The 20,432-nt window shown below is 41.3% G+C and overlaps 1 protein-coding gene across 4 annotated transcripts in view; it reads right to left on the bottom strand.

Moving 5' to 3' along the window:
* Positions 1–20,432, bottom strand: part of MYLK4 (myosin light chain kinase family member 4) — an 86,688-nt gene that overhangs the window by 64,161 nt on the left and 2,095 nt on the right. Inside the window, exon 1 of one of the 4 annotated variants that reach the window (XM_086706437.1) lies at positions 16,094–20,428. The exons of the other annotated variants lie outside the window; for them this stretch is intronic. Coding sequence (XP_086562563.1) covers positions 16,094–16,297 — 204 coding nt within the window. The 5' untranslated portion in view covers positions 16,298–20,428. Of the gene's footprint in view, positions 1–16,093; positions 20,429–20,432 lie in introns of those variants that run through there. 4 annotated transcript variants of the gene reach the window in all.

The raw sequence follows: 20,432 nt of genomic DNA, 5'->3' as shown, positions 1-20,432 counted from the left end.
AGTCCAGCCCCCACCTTCCAATCAGTAGACTCTCTGGCTTCCTCCACCCATACACACCCAGTTCCAATGAGAGAGAAATGGAGAACATTCGCAGTGCACATAGTTGCAGGTTACTGCCCCTCTGCCTTCTGTAGCTGCCTCCCCATTGGGCTAGTACAGTGCCCAGCATGACAATCAAGTCATGGCTGGTCCCCCATTGGTGCCTTCGAGCAATGGGTCCTCGGTGCCCCCACACCCTCCTGTGGTCCAGTCCACCAACTGCCCTCACACCTGGGCTCTCCAGGCTCCAGGGCCTTCCGTTCACAGCCACAGTCACAAAGCACAGCATGTGTAGCCTTACTTACGGGCCACACCCCATGACTGTGCAAATAAAAGTACAGGAAGCCCAGAGAAATTTGAATTTCAGATAAGCAATGAGTAACTTTGGGGTATAAGTATGTCTCAAATAGCGCATGAACATACTTATACTAAAAATGATGCATTGTTTATCTGAAATTCAAATTTCACTGGGGGCCTGAACTTTATTTGGCAACCCTACCCCAGCCTCTGCCTACAGCAGTGGGCCAGACCCCCTCAAGGAGAGGTTCTCTTTCGGCCTCCTTGGATAATTTCCAGACTGGAGATTTCAGGTCATCAGATGTGTTTCAATAACTTTGGGGAGAAAAGCAAAGGTCTCATTTTGTTTCTTTCTAGGAGGCTCCTCCTCAGGGGCATTTTTCAGCATTTACCCACCAAGACCATTGGGAGAGAAGTTTTTGACCGACTACAAAGGAACTCGTTGAAACCTATCCTAGAGGCAGTGGTTTCTGTGATTTTTTTTTTATTATTTACATAACCCAGAAGGGGTTACTCAAGCAATTCTCCCAGCAGGACCACTGGGCCCAAGACAACTTTTTACCTCCATCCAGATGGAGATGCATTTGGCAAATGCTAACTTTTCTTCTCCCTAAAGCACTGCCTTACCAGGAAACCCACTAAGCTTTTGCAAATGCATGATTTAGATTCTCAAGAATGAACTCTTAGCAGTTCAACAAGAATGAATGGACAGCAGACTAAGAACAGGTTCTACATTCCAGCAAGACATCCACGTTCAGTGAGTGGTTCACACACCGAACAAAGTTGCCCTTCGAGGAGGCAAATGGACTGAAAGCCAGTGTGTTCCCTTGGCTGAGCCTAAGGAAGAGATGCCTTTTTCTTCTCTCATAAGTGAGGTCACATGACCAAGATGTCAGCTCAAGGGGCACATAGAAGAAGTTCCTGCAAATCTACTGCCCTAGAGGGAACACTTGTTAAAATTTTGCACACAGGTACTTTTCCAGCTTGGAGTGACTGCCTGTTTGAGGAGAATTGCCCAGCATAGGGGAAGAAAGAAGGAGAAAACATGGATAGGAGGCAAGTCTCAAAAACCCAGTTTTGCTTAGTTGCAACATTGAATAAAGGACTCCAAATAGCCACAGGAGCAAGTCCTTATGTGGTTAAAGGCTCTGGCGTTTGCTTAAGAGCCTAATTTTCAGTCCACATTCTCTTACTCAGCACTTTTAATCAAAATAATCAGTCCAGTGTCTGAGGAGGAGCAGGGAATGAATAGGGCAGTGTAAGAATCCCTTGTTGCTAATGAAATATTTAAAAATCCAGGACAGGGATGGCCTGTACTATTTAAGACAGAGGAGACTCTTACCATGCCCCTCCATACCCTGTTTTTTTTATTTGCAAGAGGAAAAAAATAGAATTTATGCACCTTAAAAAAATATGAAGTGAAAAATTATCCATTAGCACAGCAAAGACCTATTTCCAGGAAACAGGTTTTAAAAGAAAATTCTTGACGTCCTGAGGTTAAAACCAGGAGGTGTCATGACTTTGAAAGTGAACGATGAAAGAGCCACTGTGTCCAGGTGCAGTGCAGGCTTGCCTCGTTTCATCTGTTAAGGGAGGCTGGTTAAATCCCTGGTTGTGGTCCAAAAATATCCTGGCAGTTAGCATCTTACATTAAAATTTATAAACCACGAAAGACCTTTTCTTAAAGAAAAGTTAATTCAGACTGGATAGCCTGGAAAAAAAAAAGCATTTAAAAGGGGTAGTCATCAGAAGTGGTTATATGGAAAACTAGAGGTAAGTAATGCTTTTTACTCCTCTAAAACATACTAAAAATATAGCAATAGTAATTTCAGAAGGAAGGGAAATGGCACCAAGTATAATTTCATTTCTAAGAAGTCCCAGGAATGAGCCCTGGAACTGCCAGAATTAACTTTTAGGGGTGACAAAATAATGGTAGGGATATTAGCAGGAAATCAGACTTGTCAAAAGGATGGAAACAGGCTACCCTCTGGTATCTCCACTCAAGCCAGCTAAGGGGTTCCACTCTAAGATCTTGGTTAGGCAGGTCTGGAAGGGCACTCAGCCTTTCCCCTCCAACTCTTTCTGCTATGCCTCCTTCTTCGAATTTTTTTTTTCAACGTTTATTTATTTTTGGGACAGAGAGAGACAGAGCATGAACGGGCGAGGGGCAGAGAGAGAGGGAGACACAGAATCGGAAACAGGCTCCAGGCTCTGAGCCATCAGCCCAGAGCCCGACGCGGGGCTCGAACTCACGGACCGTGAGATTGTGACCTGGTTGAAGTCGGACGCTTAACCGACTGCGCCACCCAGGCGCCCCGTATGCCTCCTTCTTTAATTCACCTTTATTGACCACCTCCTGTGTGCTGCCCTGCTCTATGTATGCTTGCTCATCCTACAGGTGCAAACTGAAAAACACCACACGCTCAAAGAGACCTTCATGAATTACCTACAGATTAGGTAAAATCCCCCATCTGTGCTTCTCTCCACCCTCAGCACTCTTTTTAATGGCCTGACTTCCCTGTGAGATTGTGGGAGTGGAGGGGAGACTTTCTTTTACTCACCACATAACTACACTCTCCATCACCCGCCCAACACCCACCCATTGGGGTGCCCAGTGAAGACTCGCAAAATGAATAAACTCCAAGCTCTGTGATTCCAGTTTCATAGGCCTATTTTATCTGTTTTCATTCCAAAAGGACTTGGAGATTCAGCTCCTGAGTTGGAGTTTTAAGGGGGATTGGTAAAGTAGAGAAAGTGACAGCAAGGGGAGGGTAATCATAACAATACATGGCCATGACATGGTCCCTTCTACGTGGTAGTGAGCTTGTCAACAGGGAATCTAACCCATGGCCTGTGGGTGACTCCATCTCTGCATAAACCCAAGTGAGGGGAGAGAAAGCCCTAAACAACAGCCCCCTGCAGGTTCATCCAGCAAGAGGTCAGCCTGGACCAGCCTGCTGGCTCCACTTGGAGAATTACAGTCCCCAAGCACCATGCATGAATTTCCCAATCTTGTTTTCTTCCTGATTCATATAATCAGACATTTCAACCCCAACTAAATGATCAGCTTCTACAGTAACAGTAACAACAACATTAACATTAGCTACCATTTAGTGAGTACTCACATATCAGGCATAGTGCTAAGTGTTTCATACACAGTCCCTACATATTCTGCATAGCAGCCAGCATGAGAGCAATATTATTAACCCCATATTTCAAATACCTACTCAGCAAGCTACAGGAATTGATAGAGGTCCAACAGCTAATCATGATGGGTACTGTAAATCCCATTTCTTTGGCCTCCTCTATAGATCCTAGCAGGTATCTGGGCACTTGGGAAGCATTTCATAAATCTTTTCCAGTTGGCCTGAGCAGAACGGTACATTTCCTTACATTTCTGGTGACAGTAGTTCCCACGTGGGCCCACACACAGCCAGAATCCGTCTGAGCTGGACTCTGGTCTTGACAGAGTTTATTGGACAGCTCCACAGTGACCCTAGGAGTGCTGTTCTGTGCCAGGCCATGTGGAGTGAACCCTGAAGCTGCTGGAGCTTTGGGAAGAGGTGGAATCAACATTCTGGGAGGTGGGTGGAACCTTTACTGCTAATGCCTTAAAACTGAAAATCTAGAGGGCTTTGCAGGAATGGCCAAAGGGACTGCACTGGTGCTTTATTTCTGCTGAGAGTGACCTCACACTGAAGAAGGTTTGAGCTTCACTCCACCTGACCTTGGCTGTTCCTCCCAAACATTCTTTCACATGCAACCTTCCTTGACCCTCTGTCCCCAACTGCTCTCTTGATCTATTTGTGGATATGTTTAGGGCTAATAACCCTGGGGTTGAATTTCATTCAGTGTCTCAAGTACATTCAAAGAAGGCTTGCTTTATTATAATTATTTAGACAGGGACAGGTCCCTCTACCAGCTTGCACATCATGCAAAACGATTCTCAATTCTTCTTTAAACCTTTTATTATATCTTTCTTCTTTTCACATTATTTTTAATCTGTTCATTTTATCCTGAATGAATCCTCTTTTGCTACCTTAACTACCTATTGCATCTTCTACCAAACTGTGAAGAAGCCAGACTTCTCTCTTCTCTCACTGGATATGAGAGAACCAAATTTTTAATCCTACAAAATATTTTTTATCTTAGTCTTGATGTGACTAATATAAAGACATAAGAGTTATGGTGGAATGGTAATACATATGTAAATTATATATATATATTTTCCATGAATTCATAATCCCCAGAGACCAAGATACCTGAGAGACTTAACAAGCAACAGAGGGGTCAAGAAACTCAATAATATCAGCTGACATTTATGTAACATTGATTCAGAGCAAAAATCAACTGTATGTATAATTTCCAGCTTATTCTATAGAAATGGAAACTCAAGTGGTCACAACACTAACTTAAGAGGTAGGGATGATGAGTACTCAAGCTAGATATTTCTTTTTTTTTATTTCATCTTTAGATAGAGTGAGCATGAGTTGGGGGGAGGGGCAGAAGAAGAGAGAGAGAGAATCTTAAGCAGGCTCCACACTCAGCATGGAGCCCAATGCAGGGCTCAATCCCACAACCCTGGGATCATGACCAAAGCCAAAATCAAGAGTCAGATGCTCAACCCACTGAGCCACCCAGGCATCTCTAGATATTTCAAAGTTTAGTATCTTTTTATGGTCTAACCAACCCGCAGCAATGACACAACATCACCTTCTTTGTTGCCACTTGGCATTTCCTGATATAAACAAATTTAGGAATTGAAGAAGGGAAGTGAGCTGGATATTAATCAAATGGCTTCCCTAGAACAGTGCTAACCACACTTCTTACAAGAATCCCCTGGAGGGTTATTAGAAACACAGATTCCCAAGCTCCACTCATGGAGATTCTGGCCCAATAGTTTTAGGGGGGCTAGGCATCTGTCCATTCACCAAGAATCCTAGGTGATTCCCATCTTCAAAAGAGTTAGAGAAATGCTGCCTTCAAACAGTGGTTGTCATCCCAGACAAACAAATATCAGAGAGTTACATAACGTGCTCAGAGTCAAGGTCACTTATCTAACATGAATGGCAAAGCCCAGATGGACCGACAAACTCCAGATACCAATGACCTTTTCACTTGACCCTGAGAGCTTCTGAACCGTAAGCTATCCTAAAACTGGCAACAGCAGAAGGGGATGGATCCAGTCACTCCACACCACACGTGCTCATGGTTACGTGCTAGAAACCACCTGCAGAAGTAACTCAGTTATCAGATAGATTCTCACGGATTAGTCCTTTACTCAGCACATATGTGGCTTTCAATTATACTGCCTGCTGCTTTGCCGACAAGAGCAGACTAAGGAATTTCCATGACGCAGAGTCTCATCAGAGGGCTACAACCTCTCAAATGGGCAAGGAACTTGATGTCCACACCCGTCTCTGAGAGGACCAATGTGACCTTCACAGGGAAGGCAGACCATGCCTGGCACTTCACATGCTCTCTCACCCAGCTAATCTCACTGGACAGAGTGCAAGTTTTGTGTTTTGTCTGCCTGGGAAATCAAATGGAAAGAACTATTATTAGACATATTTATTTTATCAAGGAAAATATGCTCTTAAGATGTTCAGGAAAGGATATTGCCTGGTTCCCAAGAAACAGCCGGAGAGACCCCTTGGAGGATACACACATATACACATGTGTCCTGAATAGATATGCATGTATGCATATGTAACATACATATGTAAACATATACTCATAAGTGCAATAGTAAATGTTTATTTCAGCAATTTTTTACAGTAAACTTTAATTAACCCTTCATTTTTCAATTGCAGGAGGTAACGAATATTCTAGTGCTTCTCAAACTTTGATGTGTATTTGCATGTGCATCCAGAGACCTTAGTAAAATGGAGATTCCTATTCAGTAGGTGCAAGTTGGCCCTAACAGTCTGCATCCTAACAAGTTCCCTGGAGATGCTGATGAGTCATGGATCACGTTTTAGGTAGTAAGATTCTGGTTTGTGGTGAATGACTATCTTCATCATACATAAAATAGCACAACTGTCAAAGGTTAGAATATATAAAATAAATGAAAACAATAAAAATAAAAACTATATTCACGGGCGCCTAGGTGGCTCAGTCGGTTAAGTCAGGTCATAATCTCACAGTTCGTGGGTTTGAGCCCTGAGTCCGGCTCTGTGCTGACAGTTCAGAGCATGGAGCCTGCTTTGGTTTCTGTGTCTCCCTCTCTCACTTCCCCTCCTCTATTCTTGCTCTGTCTCTCTCTGCCTCTCAAAAATAAATAAGCGTTAAAAAATATTTTTAATTTATCTTAAAAACTATATTCAAATTAACTTTTTTGGATAAGTAATTCCAAAATGGGCTTCAGAACCTATGAAATGTCCCTTGGATAGAATTATACACAATTTTCACCTAATTTTATTAGAGCAATTTCAGAGTACAAGTTGATAGACACTTTCAACTTGAGAGAAAGAGGTGGCAGATAGCCTTCTTCTCCAGAAGGAGGCAGCAAGCACCAGAACTCCTGGTATTCTCTTATCTCAGACATTCTGATCTGTGGGTAATGAAGAATGCTGCAGTACATCAGATCATGCTGACCTCTCAAAATTGGTTCTGCCAGTCTAGAAATGATTAAAATTCCATTCAAACACATCCTCTTAGATCTTTTTGAGAAAATGTCCAACACCAATATTATTCCAAATATTCTGCAATTTGGAGGTTGACTCTACTCATTACTTTGTTTAAATATTTGAAATAAGGATATTAATAATTATCTTCACTTCTAAGGCTTAAAATATGAAATTGTTCCTAAAATGTGTTGAGCACATTTTAGCACTAGAGCACAAATGAAAATGGATGTGCATCGCACAGTTGCTATGAAGGATACAAAGAAATCTAAGGAATGATCCCCACAGGCAAGGAGCCCCAGCTTTTTTACAAGCAGAGGCCCAACCTATGAAATAATTATTGCCAGAAAAGACACCAAAAATATCCACACAAATGGCACAGGTTGTGATGTAGTCAGTGCATACTTGGTGGGGGTGGGGAGGAAGCAAGATGTCAGATAAGAATCAATTGTGGGAGGATTTGAATCTAACCTTGAAGGACACGAAGGATTTCAAAAGGCATAGAAGAGAAAGAATGAGGCAAGGTGTGATGAAAATAAAGAAGTGGGAACAGATATTAAATATGGAGGCCACATCTCTGTGCCAGGCACCAAACCATTTGCTAACAGATTAGCTAATTTAATCCTCCCAATTATTCTGCAAGGTTGGCATTCCAACCCATTTTGATGAACCAAGGACAGAGATTCAGGTTAAATAACTAAGGTCACACAGCTGGTAAGGGGTCCCTTAGGGATTTGAATCGGGGCCTATTTGATACCAGAGTCAATAATGAATCGTCTCTAAACCAGTATTCCCCAAGGTACATCTTAGGGCACCCTAAAACATGAACGTGAGTCAGGAAACAGAAGAGTTCAGTGGCCAGATCAATTTTGAAAGCTCTTAAGATAAATTAGAATGCTAATGTTTCAGATATGACCTAACATTTATTGAATGCATCCCATGTGCCTGGTTAAAATGGTTTTGTTGTTTTAACAAGGGACTGCTCAGAGCCTTTAATACTGTAGGTGCATCCGAGAATTTCCAACATTATGTGTTGGGGAATAATACTAATAAGCCCACAGAAGATGATGTGATCATGCAAACACAGTATTAAAATAGAATGATTGGAAATAGATTGATAGGATTCAATTAGAAGTCATTACCTTCTGGTGCACAAGATTAAGAGTTAGATATTGTTCCTGGTGACTTTCCATTCTTCCCTTTATCCCCTTTAACCCCCCAATAACTTCACTGTAATATACAGCTCTGTTCGTAAACTGTGTGGCCTTCTGAGCTTGGGACCAGGGATGGTCTCAGGGTTGAAGACTGGACAGGTGGAGAATGCAGCTTGTCCTGTGGTATCGGACAGCTAGGTAAGACAGTTATTGTCACTCACCATTTGAAGTATCAAGAGACAAGGGTGCTGGACAGCACACCAGTAGAGTCTCTCCTGCCCCTTTTGTCATAGGGGTGATAGTACTTGTTGTAATTTGAGAGTTTGTAAATCTTTGTAAATTGTATCTGTGTCAGGCTTGATGGAGTCACACATTGCCTGTCTCCTGTGGCATACTGAGTAATGTGTCCAATCAAATAAATGGGCTCTGTCTTCTCTCATGTCCTAGTAAGCCCATGTTACTAAATCCTTCTGTATGTCAAATACAGTTGACCCTAGAACAATGTGGGGTTGGGGCTGCTGATGCCCTGACAACTGAAAATCCACATATAACTTTTAACTCTACAAAAAATTAACTACCAATAGACTACAGTTGACCAGAAGCCTTACCAATAATATAAACAGCCAATTAACACATATTTTGTATATTATGTACTATATTCTTACAATAAAGTAAGCTAATTTAGTTTATGATTTTCCAACCTTACTATATGTTTGAGAGAATAATACTTCCAATGTATTCTCTCTCCCAGCTTCCACTGTGTTCATGAACCAACGCCTGACAATGGCTGACTGCAGCCACAAGACAGTTTCTTCTGATCATAGGATCAGAAGGATTAGCCTCAAGTGCTGTTAACGTCACTGCACTGCCGCAGTGACTTTTGCAACTTCTCTCCACTGGAGGCCACTGTTACATCACAGTTCCAGAAAAAAAGCCTGACTCATGCAAAAGAAAGTGGATCGTTTTTTATCCATCAAGTCTGACTGTGTTTGCATAAATAGAACAAACAAGCAAAACAGTCATCAAATGTGAACTATATTTCAGATAATGTGAGGATAATACAAACTGCCCTTAGAAAATTCATCAGAGACCATTTGTTTTCAAATACTTCATGTTTAATTTTTTAAAAATTAATTCCAGTTAAATTTTCTACAAATATAATTTTCCTTTTCATATTATTGGGAAAGCTAACCCATCCACGGGATATCATGGTATATAGTTGCATAACTTTGGGCAAGTACCTGACGTCATTAAGCCTCAATTTACTTTTCTCTAAAACAGAGGTAACAATTATACTAAATCCATTGGACCATTGAGATTTAACTGAGATGCTCTATGACAAGTGCTTAACACAGTGCCTGGGACACAATAAACATAACATAAATGGTAGCACTCATTATTATTATCCATACAGCCAAACAGGGTAGTGCCTATAAGCCTTAAATGAGTCCTTATTTATTTGTAAACAGCTTAGAACAGGGTCTGGCACACATGTAAGGGCCACTTTCATACTTGTTAAATAAAATAAGTAAGTAAATAAATAGACCCAAGTTAAAGTATAAATCCTAAATTGGCAAATGCAAACACAGCCTTAAGAATGGAGAAACTAGGGGCGCCTGGGTGGCTTGGTCTGGTAAGCATCCGGTTTCAACTCAGGTCATGATTTTGCAGTGCATGAGTTCAAGCCCCACATCGGGCTCTGTGCTGACAGCTCAGAGCCTGGATCCTGCCTTGGATTCTGTGCCTCCCTCTATCTCTGCCTCTCCCCCACTCGCACTCTCTCAAAAATAAATGGACATTTAAAAATATTTTTAAAAAGAATGGAGAAACTTACCTATGTTATCATATTAATTCAACATACCTATTCTAGAAGGTTGGGAAGAAAGTAAGACCTAACACAGGTCACCATTCATGTTTAAATTTCCAAATAGCTAAAGATTTCCAAGTGGTCTAAGGAAGATCCTAATATCTCTAATACGTGGAGTTCAGACTGAACAGACAAGAGCCCTTTGCAACCTAAATGCATATCTTATGAATGATCTTGTTTCATCAGTTTCTGCCTCTTTTTGATACCATCAACCATCAGTAAGTGAAACTATGTGTGTCTTTGAGTTTCAGGTATCTTCCCTCCAAACCAGAACCGTATCCTGCAACGATTTGGGGACAGTCCCCACAGAATCAACAGGGTGTCTTCATGCAGTAGAAACTCAGCGATTCTTTTTTTTTTTTTTAATTTTTTTTTAACGTTTATTTATTTTTGAGACAGAGAGAGACAGAGCATGAACGGGGAAGGGGCAGAGAGAGAGGGAGACACAGAATCGGAAGCAGGCTCCAGGCTCTGAGCCATCAGCCCAGAGCCCGACGCGGGGCTCGAACTCATGGATCGCGAGATCGTGACCTGAGCTGAAGTCGGACGCTTAACCAACTGAGCCACCCAGGCGCCCCTCAGCAATTCTTTATTGAGTAAAGTAAAACAGTATATACGCACGAAGATCTAAATGACTTTGATACAGGCTGATTAAATACATTTACATTCCTGTTTCATCAAGTACATTTTTAAGAAAGACTGGCTCTTTACAAAACAAAACAAAAAATTCAAGTGTCTGGTGGTGAAAAACGCTATGATTACTGGGACACTTTGGTGCCACTGCCTTATTTTGTGCTGAGGTGCTAGCAGTTTTACCCACCACAGCCTTTTCATCATCAGTGCAAATGTCAATGCAGTGAAAAAGGCACAAATATTCAAGTTATTATGAAAATAGTTTTGAACTTGCAGACCTCTGAAAGAGTCTTAGGGACCCTAGGGAGGCCCAGGAATTTCACTTTGAGAACTGCTGGCCTAGTGAATGATGTTCCAGTGAAAGACAGTGCCAAACAGTGTAGACTCATCATGTGTTCCCCTTGCCTGTTCCATCCCCTTGCTTCTCTTCCTTGGGCACCGTGGCTTCTAGGACCTTCCTTAGGGGAAAGGCTGGAATGGGGGGATGAGCACTTTCTGAAGCCACACCTGAGACACTTTCTAAAGCCCTCTCCAGAGAACTGAAGGGACTTGAGTGATTCAGGGACATGCAAAGGCCTCTGGCAGAGTCTAGGAGACTCAGAAACTCCAAATAAAATATTCAGCTCTTATTTCCTCCTCTCTTCTTGTGTCTAAGGGAGCTCAAAATCCCTTTCAGAATCTGGAACCATCCTGTAGACCAAATATATGCTAGAGACAAAGATATCCAACCCGGAAGTGGGCCCCAAGAATGACAGATGCTCTGGAATTGAGAAGACAGCAATTCTTGCCAGAAGTTGCTTATTATGGCCCACATATAAGAACTCTGCAGTTAAAAATTCCAGTGGTATACCTGCAGGCTGGCACTCCAAAAACAGCAGAGCAAAACTCAACTTAGAATTGAATGGCTGGATGTGGGAAATACTATTATAACACTTGTATATTGCACAGAAGGTAGAGTCATTTCTTTTTTTTTTTTTTTTACATTTATTTATTTTTGAGAGACAGAGTGAGACAGAGCACGAGCAGAGGAGGGGCAGAGAGAGGAGACACAGAATCTGAAGTAGGCTCCAGGCTCTGAACAAGCATTCAGCACAAAGCCCGATGTGGGGCTTGAACTCACAAACCATGAGATCATGACCTGAGCCGAAGTCGGATGCTTAACTCACTGAGCCACCCAGGCACCCCAAAGTAGAGTCATTTCTTAAGGACATAAGAAAAAAACACTTAGAAATTAACATCTTGTCTCTATAATTCATCTTGGTACTCACCCCTCACCCCAATTAGGTTCAGATAAGCCCTAAACCTTATATAAAGTGGAACAACAGGAAAAGTTTACAACCCTGTTCACTGCTTACACTTAGAATGCCCAATTCTAGAAGCTAGAGGTCTAGTAGACAAATCAGAGGTTGGGCTCACACACCACTCATTCTAGCTTGCTCACTGCCTTGTTTTAGAATTTCCTGACACCTGGCCACTGACAGGAGCATTAAACCTGCTCTGTCACAACCTGAATCTTCTTTATTATTATTATTATTATTTTCACATTTATTCCTTTTTGAGAGACAGAGCATGAGCAGGAGTGGGGCAGAGAGAGGGAGACACAGAATCCAAAGCAGGCTCCAGGCTCTGAGCTGTCAGCACAAAGCCCGACATGGGGCTCAAACCCACGAACCCTGAAATCATGACCTGAGCCAAAGTCCAATGCTTGACTGAGCCACCCAGATGCCCCACAACCTGAGTCTTCTAATTGGGCTCCTTGCTGCTCAGATTCCTGGCTCCTGAGCTGAAGCTTTGGGAGAATTGTTCATAGAGGGAGAGCCTGAGGCACTGGAAAATTAAGAAGCAGGATGCTCCTGCCTAGAAAGAGGTGGTGCCAAGACAAGATGCCAGCAGGCCTGGCTGATGGCCAGCCATCCTTCGAGGCAGGCCTGCAGGAGTCGACATGCTGCCTTGCTCTGGGCCGGCTGACCCGGGTAGCTGCTGTGCTGTGTCCACGTTGGAAATGGCCAAGAGGGAACCTTAGCAGCAACCATGCAAAGTGCTGCCCACCCTCTCTGAAAAAAAGCTGGCTCAAATAAAACAAAATGTGTAAAGAGCAGCATGGAAAACACAGTTGGAAGGTAATTCTGGTTTTAAGAAAGAATTGGCCCTCCACGTACTGAATCTTGGGCAAGTCCATTTTACCTCTCTTAGACTTTGAGTCCCCCTTTCAAAGAAGGATTTGGATGAGCTGACTGCCAAGATCCCTTAAGAACTATGTTTCTAGGTCCCTAATCTTTGAGACACTGACTCCATACTAGAGCACAGGTCTTTAGTGTCCCATTCATTATGGAAATACCACAATAACCTGCACTCATTAGAACCCTCAAGTAGGCAGAGCCAGGATTGTGCTGGTATCCAAATGAGCACGAATCACGTCCACGCAATCAATGGACTAGCAAATCAGACACTTTTCCTGAAGTCAAAGTTGTAAGTGAGGTTGAAGCATTGTGTGGGATGTCCCCTGAGAACCAACAATCACCTACGTGCGTGCAACTGAAAGTGCTAGGATTTTAGTCACCCCATGTGACAGCTCTTGACCAGTGGGGATGGCCCAGTGCATCAATGCTCCCCACGCCCCAGTCCTACCAGTGGGCAGCTCTGAGGTCATCCAGCCCATCAGTGGTCAGCTTGTCAATGTGAACTTTTTAGGTCTTCTTTCCTTATCTATTTCACACTCTCCAGGCCCCTACACTTAGTTGCTGAAGTCAATTCCAAAAATAAATCATCTATCTACATGCTCTTGTCTTAGCTCTGCTTTCTTATGGGATCTCAAGACTGACAATGTGGAGAACATGGGTCCAAGCACAGAAAAAATGCTACATAAACTTTACCTATTACCAATTCTCTGTGTATCCACTATCTAGAGGAAAGACTTTGGATTTCTCTTCTCTCCATGCTGTCCACTCATTACCAGTTTCCCTGATCTTTGTTATTGTTACTGCATGCTGGGCAGAAAATGAGAAATAGAGTAGAAAGTACAAAGTGGCACAGGGCAAAGATGTGGAAATAGCTTCTTGAGTCCAGGTGTCCAGAGACTGACTTGGGATCATGTCATTGCTAGGGATTTGGGGTGATTTAAGGTTGTAAACTAACAAACCATTTTTTAAAGTTTATCTGTGTGCATTATTGTATATCTGAATATCTAAACCATAATTTCACTCTAAAATTTTTGCTAAACATTTTAAATGATTTGATATTGTGAACATATTAATTGATAGGGGTTAAAGTAGTATGCAGATATGGCAAAACCCATGAAGGTGTATGTGAAAAACTGAAGTCCTGGAAACACTAATAGATAAATATGCTTTTTACAGCTATAGTGTTTTAGATAAATGGATAAGGACATATTCTGATCAATTATATTTAGGAATTTCTCTATCAATATGTTACACATTTTCTTAGGAACACAGACTTGATTTGCAATATTTATATTTTTTACTATATTGCTATAACTTTTAGAGAAAATAAGATTTTTTTCTCATATTACACCAAATAACATAAAACTATCATAATTTTAATTATTCTGAGAACCTGAAATGACACAAACAATATGAATCATCTGTGTGTTTGGTCCAGGACACCCAGAATTTTACATGGGCAAGTATCTGTACCTAATGTGTTGGAAAAAAAACTTTCAACTGTTTTATGTTCTGAATGGAGACAGAGTACATTAACATCACAAATAGGATTCTCTGATGCCCCTATAAAAGGCAGTTTCTAGAACTTCTGTGTTTGTAGAAATTTCTAAGACAATAGGTTGTCCACATTTCTAAATAACCATTAGCAATGCAGAAAAAAATTAAGAGGATATATTATAAAATCTGACTTAAAAGACATTTTCTTTACAGTTCAAAAGTTACAAAAACTTTGAAATACATACCCATAACACTCCCAATTAGCCCATATATCTTATTGACCTTGTCATTGGGAAATACTACGAGGGCTACTTTCTCAGAGCTTGGGTGAATAACTCATTCTTTTCCATATTGAAGATGAAAGCCCTCATGGTATTTCCCATAGGAATCTGTTAAGCAGCCAAAAATGAGTAATGTTTGGACAACAGTGACCAAGTCTGAAAACGCAAACCTAACAGTGCTATTAGGTCAGAACTAAAGAGACTTATAATGTTTTATGATGTCTTACTTTAAAAAAAAAAAAAGTCTATTCCTGTCTATCCATCTTTCTCCCATCTCTTTTACCTTGTCCTCAACTAAGATATATCAGATAATAAACTATTCCAAAGTTTGGCAATTCCTCTGAAAGTGAACTTAATGGTCCCCGAAATACTTACTGTGTCAGGGTCCCACGGAAAAAGGCTCAGGGCCATTATGAAAGCCTGACACCTGGTGCTCTGCATCCTCCAACCCCACAGGTTACTGAGTTGGTGGTTTCTTATTGAATAAATAAATATAAAGAAGGCATTTGCATACAGGTATACAGATATATTGCCCAACTCCCCTGGAGACATTTTTTTTTAACTATAAATCATGCGTTCGTAATGAGGGTGTAAAAATTGGTTGTTTAGGTAGGGTGAAAAAAAACCTTATTCTTTTTATGTATAAAACAGGTTGACCTATAATATGTAAACAGGTAACAGTGTACCTGTGTGGTTCAGATTTCATGGGAAGGGTTCCACCAGGGGGAGAAAAGTCTGAAATCTCTGCAAAAGGAGTAGATGGTAATGAAACAAAGCTGAGAGACTCCACTATAAGTCCCCTTCCTATGATTCAGGCTGGTTTCTACATTATCTTCCAAACTGTTTTACACTGAATTGAAAATAACGTATCTTAGGCTAATTGACAGAAGAATTACATCCGTGGAAAAAGCTGTTTCCCCAGCTACAGATACCCTCTCTTGGGAAGTGCTAAAATCCTTAGAATCTGAATTATTTGTCTTCTTTCAGAATTGTACTATTCTCCTGGCTGAATTCCATTCCTGGAATAGCTGCGGCATCACGTGAAAGGCATTATTGGGCAACAGTTCAAAAGAAAGAGCATATAGACTGTGCTAGCTAGCTCTCCCAGGGGAGGTGGTCACTCTTCAGATGCTGGTTTTGCCATAGACATGATGAGGGGGATGGACGTTTTGCTTTTGTGTTATTTTATTTTCGTTATTAAGTCATATAATAGTAGGGTAATGAAGAGATGTTGACATTATTCAGCTCTCAAAACAAAAATAGATCACCAACTTTAATATGCGCCAGGAATGGCTGCTTTGAGGTTCCCCGAAAGTTGGGGCAAGTGTTTGGAATGTTGAAATGTGCCACATGCCACTATTATTATCCCAACCCCTCCTAAGGCAGTAGTAGTCTCAGGCAAGGATTAAGACGGGACATGCATTCCGTCTCCTCTGGCAAGCACCACTCCCTGGTTGGAAATAGAACAGTAAATAGAACAGCAAAATGAATCTGTCGTAGTTAAAAGTGATGTTACTACCTGTGTGTCCTCAAGAGCAGGAGACTGTCTGTGACCTCCCCGTGTCATCATGGACCGGAACACACGCCAGAGTAGGGAAGATGAGATAAGGCACACACTACCTACAATCCAGATGTCTTTTCTTCTAAGTGCTAAGTCCATTCTCTGGGAGCAGCTATAGAAGTCACTTGGCTTATATGTTCCTTCCCTCCCCTGATCTAGCATAAGCACGTTTCCAAGCACATGCTTATTACATGCTCTGTTCTGAGGAGTAGGCGTTGCCGAATTGCAGAAGGTTCTTGCAGGGTCCTGCGATACGTGTTTCCAGTTACGTGATCAACAGATAATCTGCCTCTTTAAAACGAAAAATATGATGACCTGTGTGACAGATCTGAAACAGGTGCAGGGGCAGAGAGAGACCCGCTGGTGACAGTTGACACCAACTCGAATTCTCTTGTCCCCAGTTCAAGGACGATTAGCACCACAGAAACTGGCATCTGCCTTGATGGCTGGGCTACTGCCAAGGAGCTTTCTCCTGCCCTTACGGGCGAGGAGCAAAGAGATGGGGGTGGGGAAATGCAACCTTAAAAATCACAAAACCTCCACCCTCAGCTATGTTATTTTGATATCTAAGTAATTCATTATGAACACTACTGATGGTACAATTTCACAGTGGTTAGTCAGGAAATGCCACCTGCTATTTAGCACACCAACTGCAATCAAAATAGGGAGATCCACACTTTGCTCCCACCCACACTATCCCCTTCACATCCTGTCAATAAACATTTTATTTTGTTTGTTCTTTGGAGCATTTGTACCAGGCATTTAAACATTCTGCCTCTGCTAGGGTTATCCTTATTTTCTACCCCCACATCTTTGCCTTCCTCTCCTGGTTGGGACAAAGCCTTTCAGATGGAGGATTGGAACCAGGGTTATTCAGGAGGGTAGGGGCAAACCAAAGGACAAGGATGTGAGCATAGATAATCTCAGGCATAAAAAGTAGGTATGTGTACAATAAATAGGGGCAGGCAAAGGGAGACAGACAGAACCAAATGGAAGAGTGGAACTCTGCTTGGTGGGCCCTTTTGTCTTTTATTAAACAAATAAAGTCTGTGTGTGTGTGTGTGTGTGTGTGTGTGTGTGTGTGTGTGTGTGCACGCACACGTGCACACACACACACTGAACAGTAAATTATATCTTAGGGAAATATAGCAGGGGCTATTTATATGGGTAACAGAGAACTCACAAAAGAAGAAAACTTGAATTTGATTACATATAATCAAATTATATGCAATCAAATTTGATTACAAATAATCAAATTACTAATAATACTAATTAGAGTTATGGGAGTCATTTATCATCCGTGAGTTCATGTTATATACACAATAGCTAGTAAGCTCATCACTCATTTTTTTGTTTTACTTAATTTCAACGCTGTATTATATAGGCTTAGAACAGACTTATTATGGCATATCTGCTAAAAGTTTTTAAAATTCAGGGGCATCTGGGTGGCTCAGTTAGTTGAGTGTCCAAGTTCAGCTCAGGTCATGATCTCACAGCTGGTGAGTTCGAGCCCCACATCGGGTTCTGTGCTGACAGCTCAGAGCCTGGAGCCTGCTTCAGATTCTGTGTCTCCCTCTCTCTCTGCCCCTAACCCACTCACATTCTGTCTCTGTCTCTCTCAAAAATAAATAAACATTAAAAAAAATTTAAATAAACAAATAAAAGTTTTTAAAATTCTACATTATCTAAGTGATTTTGAACACCCTCTAGAACATAATACAACAAGAAAAGTCATTAGAAAACAGAATAAGAAGGGAAGTAGAAAAATAAAGTGAACAAAACATAGTAGAAAAGTAGAAGATGTGGTACTTAACAACTTCAACAAAAAATAGAGGAAAAGAAAGAAGATAGTCAAAATTAGTCTAGTGGAGGAAAAATAAGTGAAATAGAAAAACCTGGTTAAGTGCAAGAAAAGAGAATGAACCTGAGCTTAACCAACCTAGACTAAGGAGTAAAGACTCTTCTGGAAAGAAATTGCATCTCAAGCCTTTAAAACAAAGCTCCCACCTCACTAGAGTATCTGAAATTCAGAGTGAATTCTTTTTAATGCACCACAATGAAGTTTTCTACTATGATCAGCAATGCTAAGCTTCTCAAAAAGAGAAAGAATAAAAGAAAATAGGTCTTCTCCACTTATGGAAAATTATGACAGGTATTTTTTATATAGTCCCTGGAGAGAAAAGACTGCTATTGCAAAGATTTACTGAGGCTGCAGCAGAAGATGGAGACATGTCAATCTAGCTCTGTCTACATACCTGCAGACATCTGAGCTGCTCGAATGCCCTTCTCCACCCACCCACTGCCAAAACCTGCTCCTGACCCTGGCACCCACTGACTGGGCAAGCCAGAGCCCTCCAACACTGCAGCCTTGGCAGCCACAGAAAGAAGAGCTCTGTGTCTCCCATTCGTGTCCCATCCCTCCTCCACAAGGCAAGAGAGAGAGGCAGGCAAATTTATTGCTGACATCTCTGGGCTCTCAGCCATTTACAAAGAAGAAACTGAATGGGACATAGGGAGCAACCAGTCATTCCTTTCCACCTTCTGAACAGCATCCACTGCAGAAGCGAAACCAGGAGGCCCACATCACATGGGATATCAGAATACATGCGAAAGATGTTCTTTTAGGGTTTCTGAAAAGCAACATTCTCAGTCTTGTCCTCAAAAATATCCTAAAATATTTAATTTTCAAATCATGTGATATCTAATATTCTGGAGCAGTTTATCATGAAAACAATTCTTCCTAACAATGTTTCTGTTCCAGCTTAGCACCATCTCACTCTTTAAAGATATTTCCTACCTGTAAAAATTATAGCACAGAACCCAGAGAAAAACAGTACTAGAAAAAATAATCAACTTCTTATAAACTATTACCGGTAGTTGGTTATTTCAAAGTTATCCAAGAAGATTGTTTTGTCTTCTCTGTCCTACCAGAATTAATGAACATAAAAAAGAATGCTTCTGTTTAATTATTTGTGTTTTAACAGCCCTAAGGAGGAAGTTCTTCATATGCGGCTTCAATTTTGTCTGCTGAAATTTCTTTTTGGTGTATACTGAACAAGATATTAACTCATAGGGAAAGTGGAGTTCTCAGAAAACCTAAGCTTCAGCCCAACTCATTTCTTCTCTCTGGCACATTCTATCATTCCATATTCACTGACAATGAAAAGACTCATCTGCCCTGTATACCTAACAGCCCTATTCATTGTCCACGGCACAGTTAGAAATGTCCTTCCTACCCGAACAGTGCTTTTCAGAACAGTAACTGAACAGAGAAGGATGTTTCCCAATCCTGCCTAATAAGAATCACCTGCTCTGGTTTTTAAAAATAATCATTCCTAGCCTTCAATCAGAATGCAGAATTCACCTCTATAGATCTGTTCATTCTACAGACATTTTGGGGACCTATTCTGTGCTAGTTACCAGGACAGTAACTAAGAGTCCAAGTATGAGTGATTCAAGGTCTTGACCTTGAAGAGTGGTGTCTAGAGAAAAGTGACAGACGTTCAGAACAATTGCATGTACTAGAATAAGACACAGACAACATGCTGAGAGGCCAATGCTGGGCCAGGAGCTGCACTTCCATGGACCCATGAGTGGCAATTACTGAGTCAAGGTAGAGAGCAGATTGTTGCTGGAATGCATTTCTAGAATGCTTACCATGGTGACAGATACTGTGCTACATGCTTTATATACATTATCACACGTAACTTCCTCAACAGACATCATCCCATTACTCTGATGAGGCAGCCTCTTCTTGATCACCAAAGATCAAGCAGCCCGAATCAGGCTCAGAGCCTCATTGTGCACAAATGAGGACACAGGCATAACCTTCAGGGAAGGCTTGCTTGTCCCCATCTCTGACTGTCACTGTCAACAGCTATGTCAGCTATACTGTGAGGAGCTCATGGTCTTAAGGAAATTAGAAACTTCTTCTGCAGAGTGATTGTGCCCCTCATAATGCTTCTCTGAATTTCATGCCCAAAGCAATCCTTTTAAATGATCCTTTTCAAGAAAGATGTGTTTCCATAAGTTCAATTTCAAAATATCAAAGCCGCTAACCACAACGAGGAGTATCCAGCTAGTAGAGATGCATATTCAAAGGCCTCTCAACTATTTACCAAACTCAGTCATATAATCTACAACACATTATCTTCAGTGAAACAAAATGAAAATTTCTTACCCATAAATGTGCGTTAATTCTTCACACAAGTAACAAAAATAAAATTTGTTACTGATTCATGTAAGAATAGATAAAGAAGCACTGATACTTTTTACAAGACGAAATTAGCACGTAATT

This window comes from Puma concolor, chromosome B2, assembly GCF_028749965.1.
Source record: "Puma concolor isolate L17-30 chromosome B2, mPumCon1.1.hap2, whole genome shotgun sequence".
NCBI classification, from domain to species: Eukaryota; Metazoa; Chordata; class Mammalia; order Carnivora; family Felidae; genus Puma; species Puma concolor.
The sequence above is the reverse complement of the archived record's forward strand: the minus strand, read 5'-3'. Positions and strand labels throughout refer to the sequence as shown.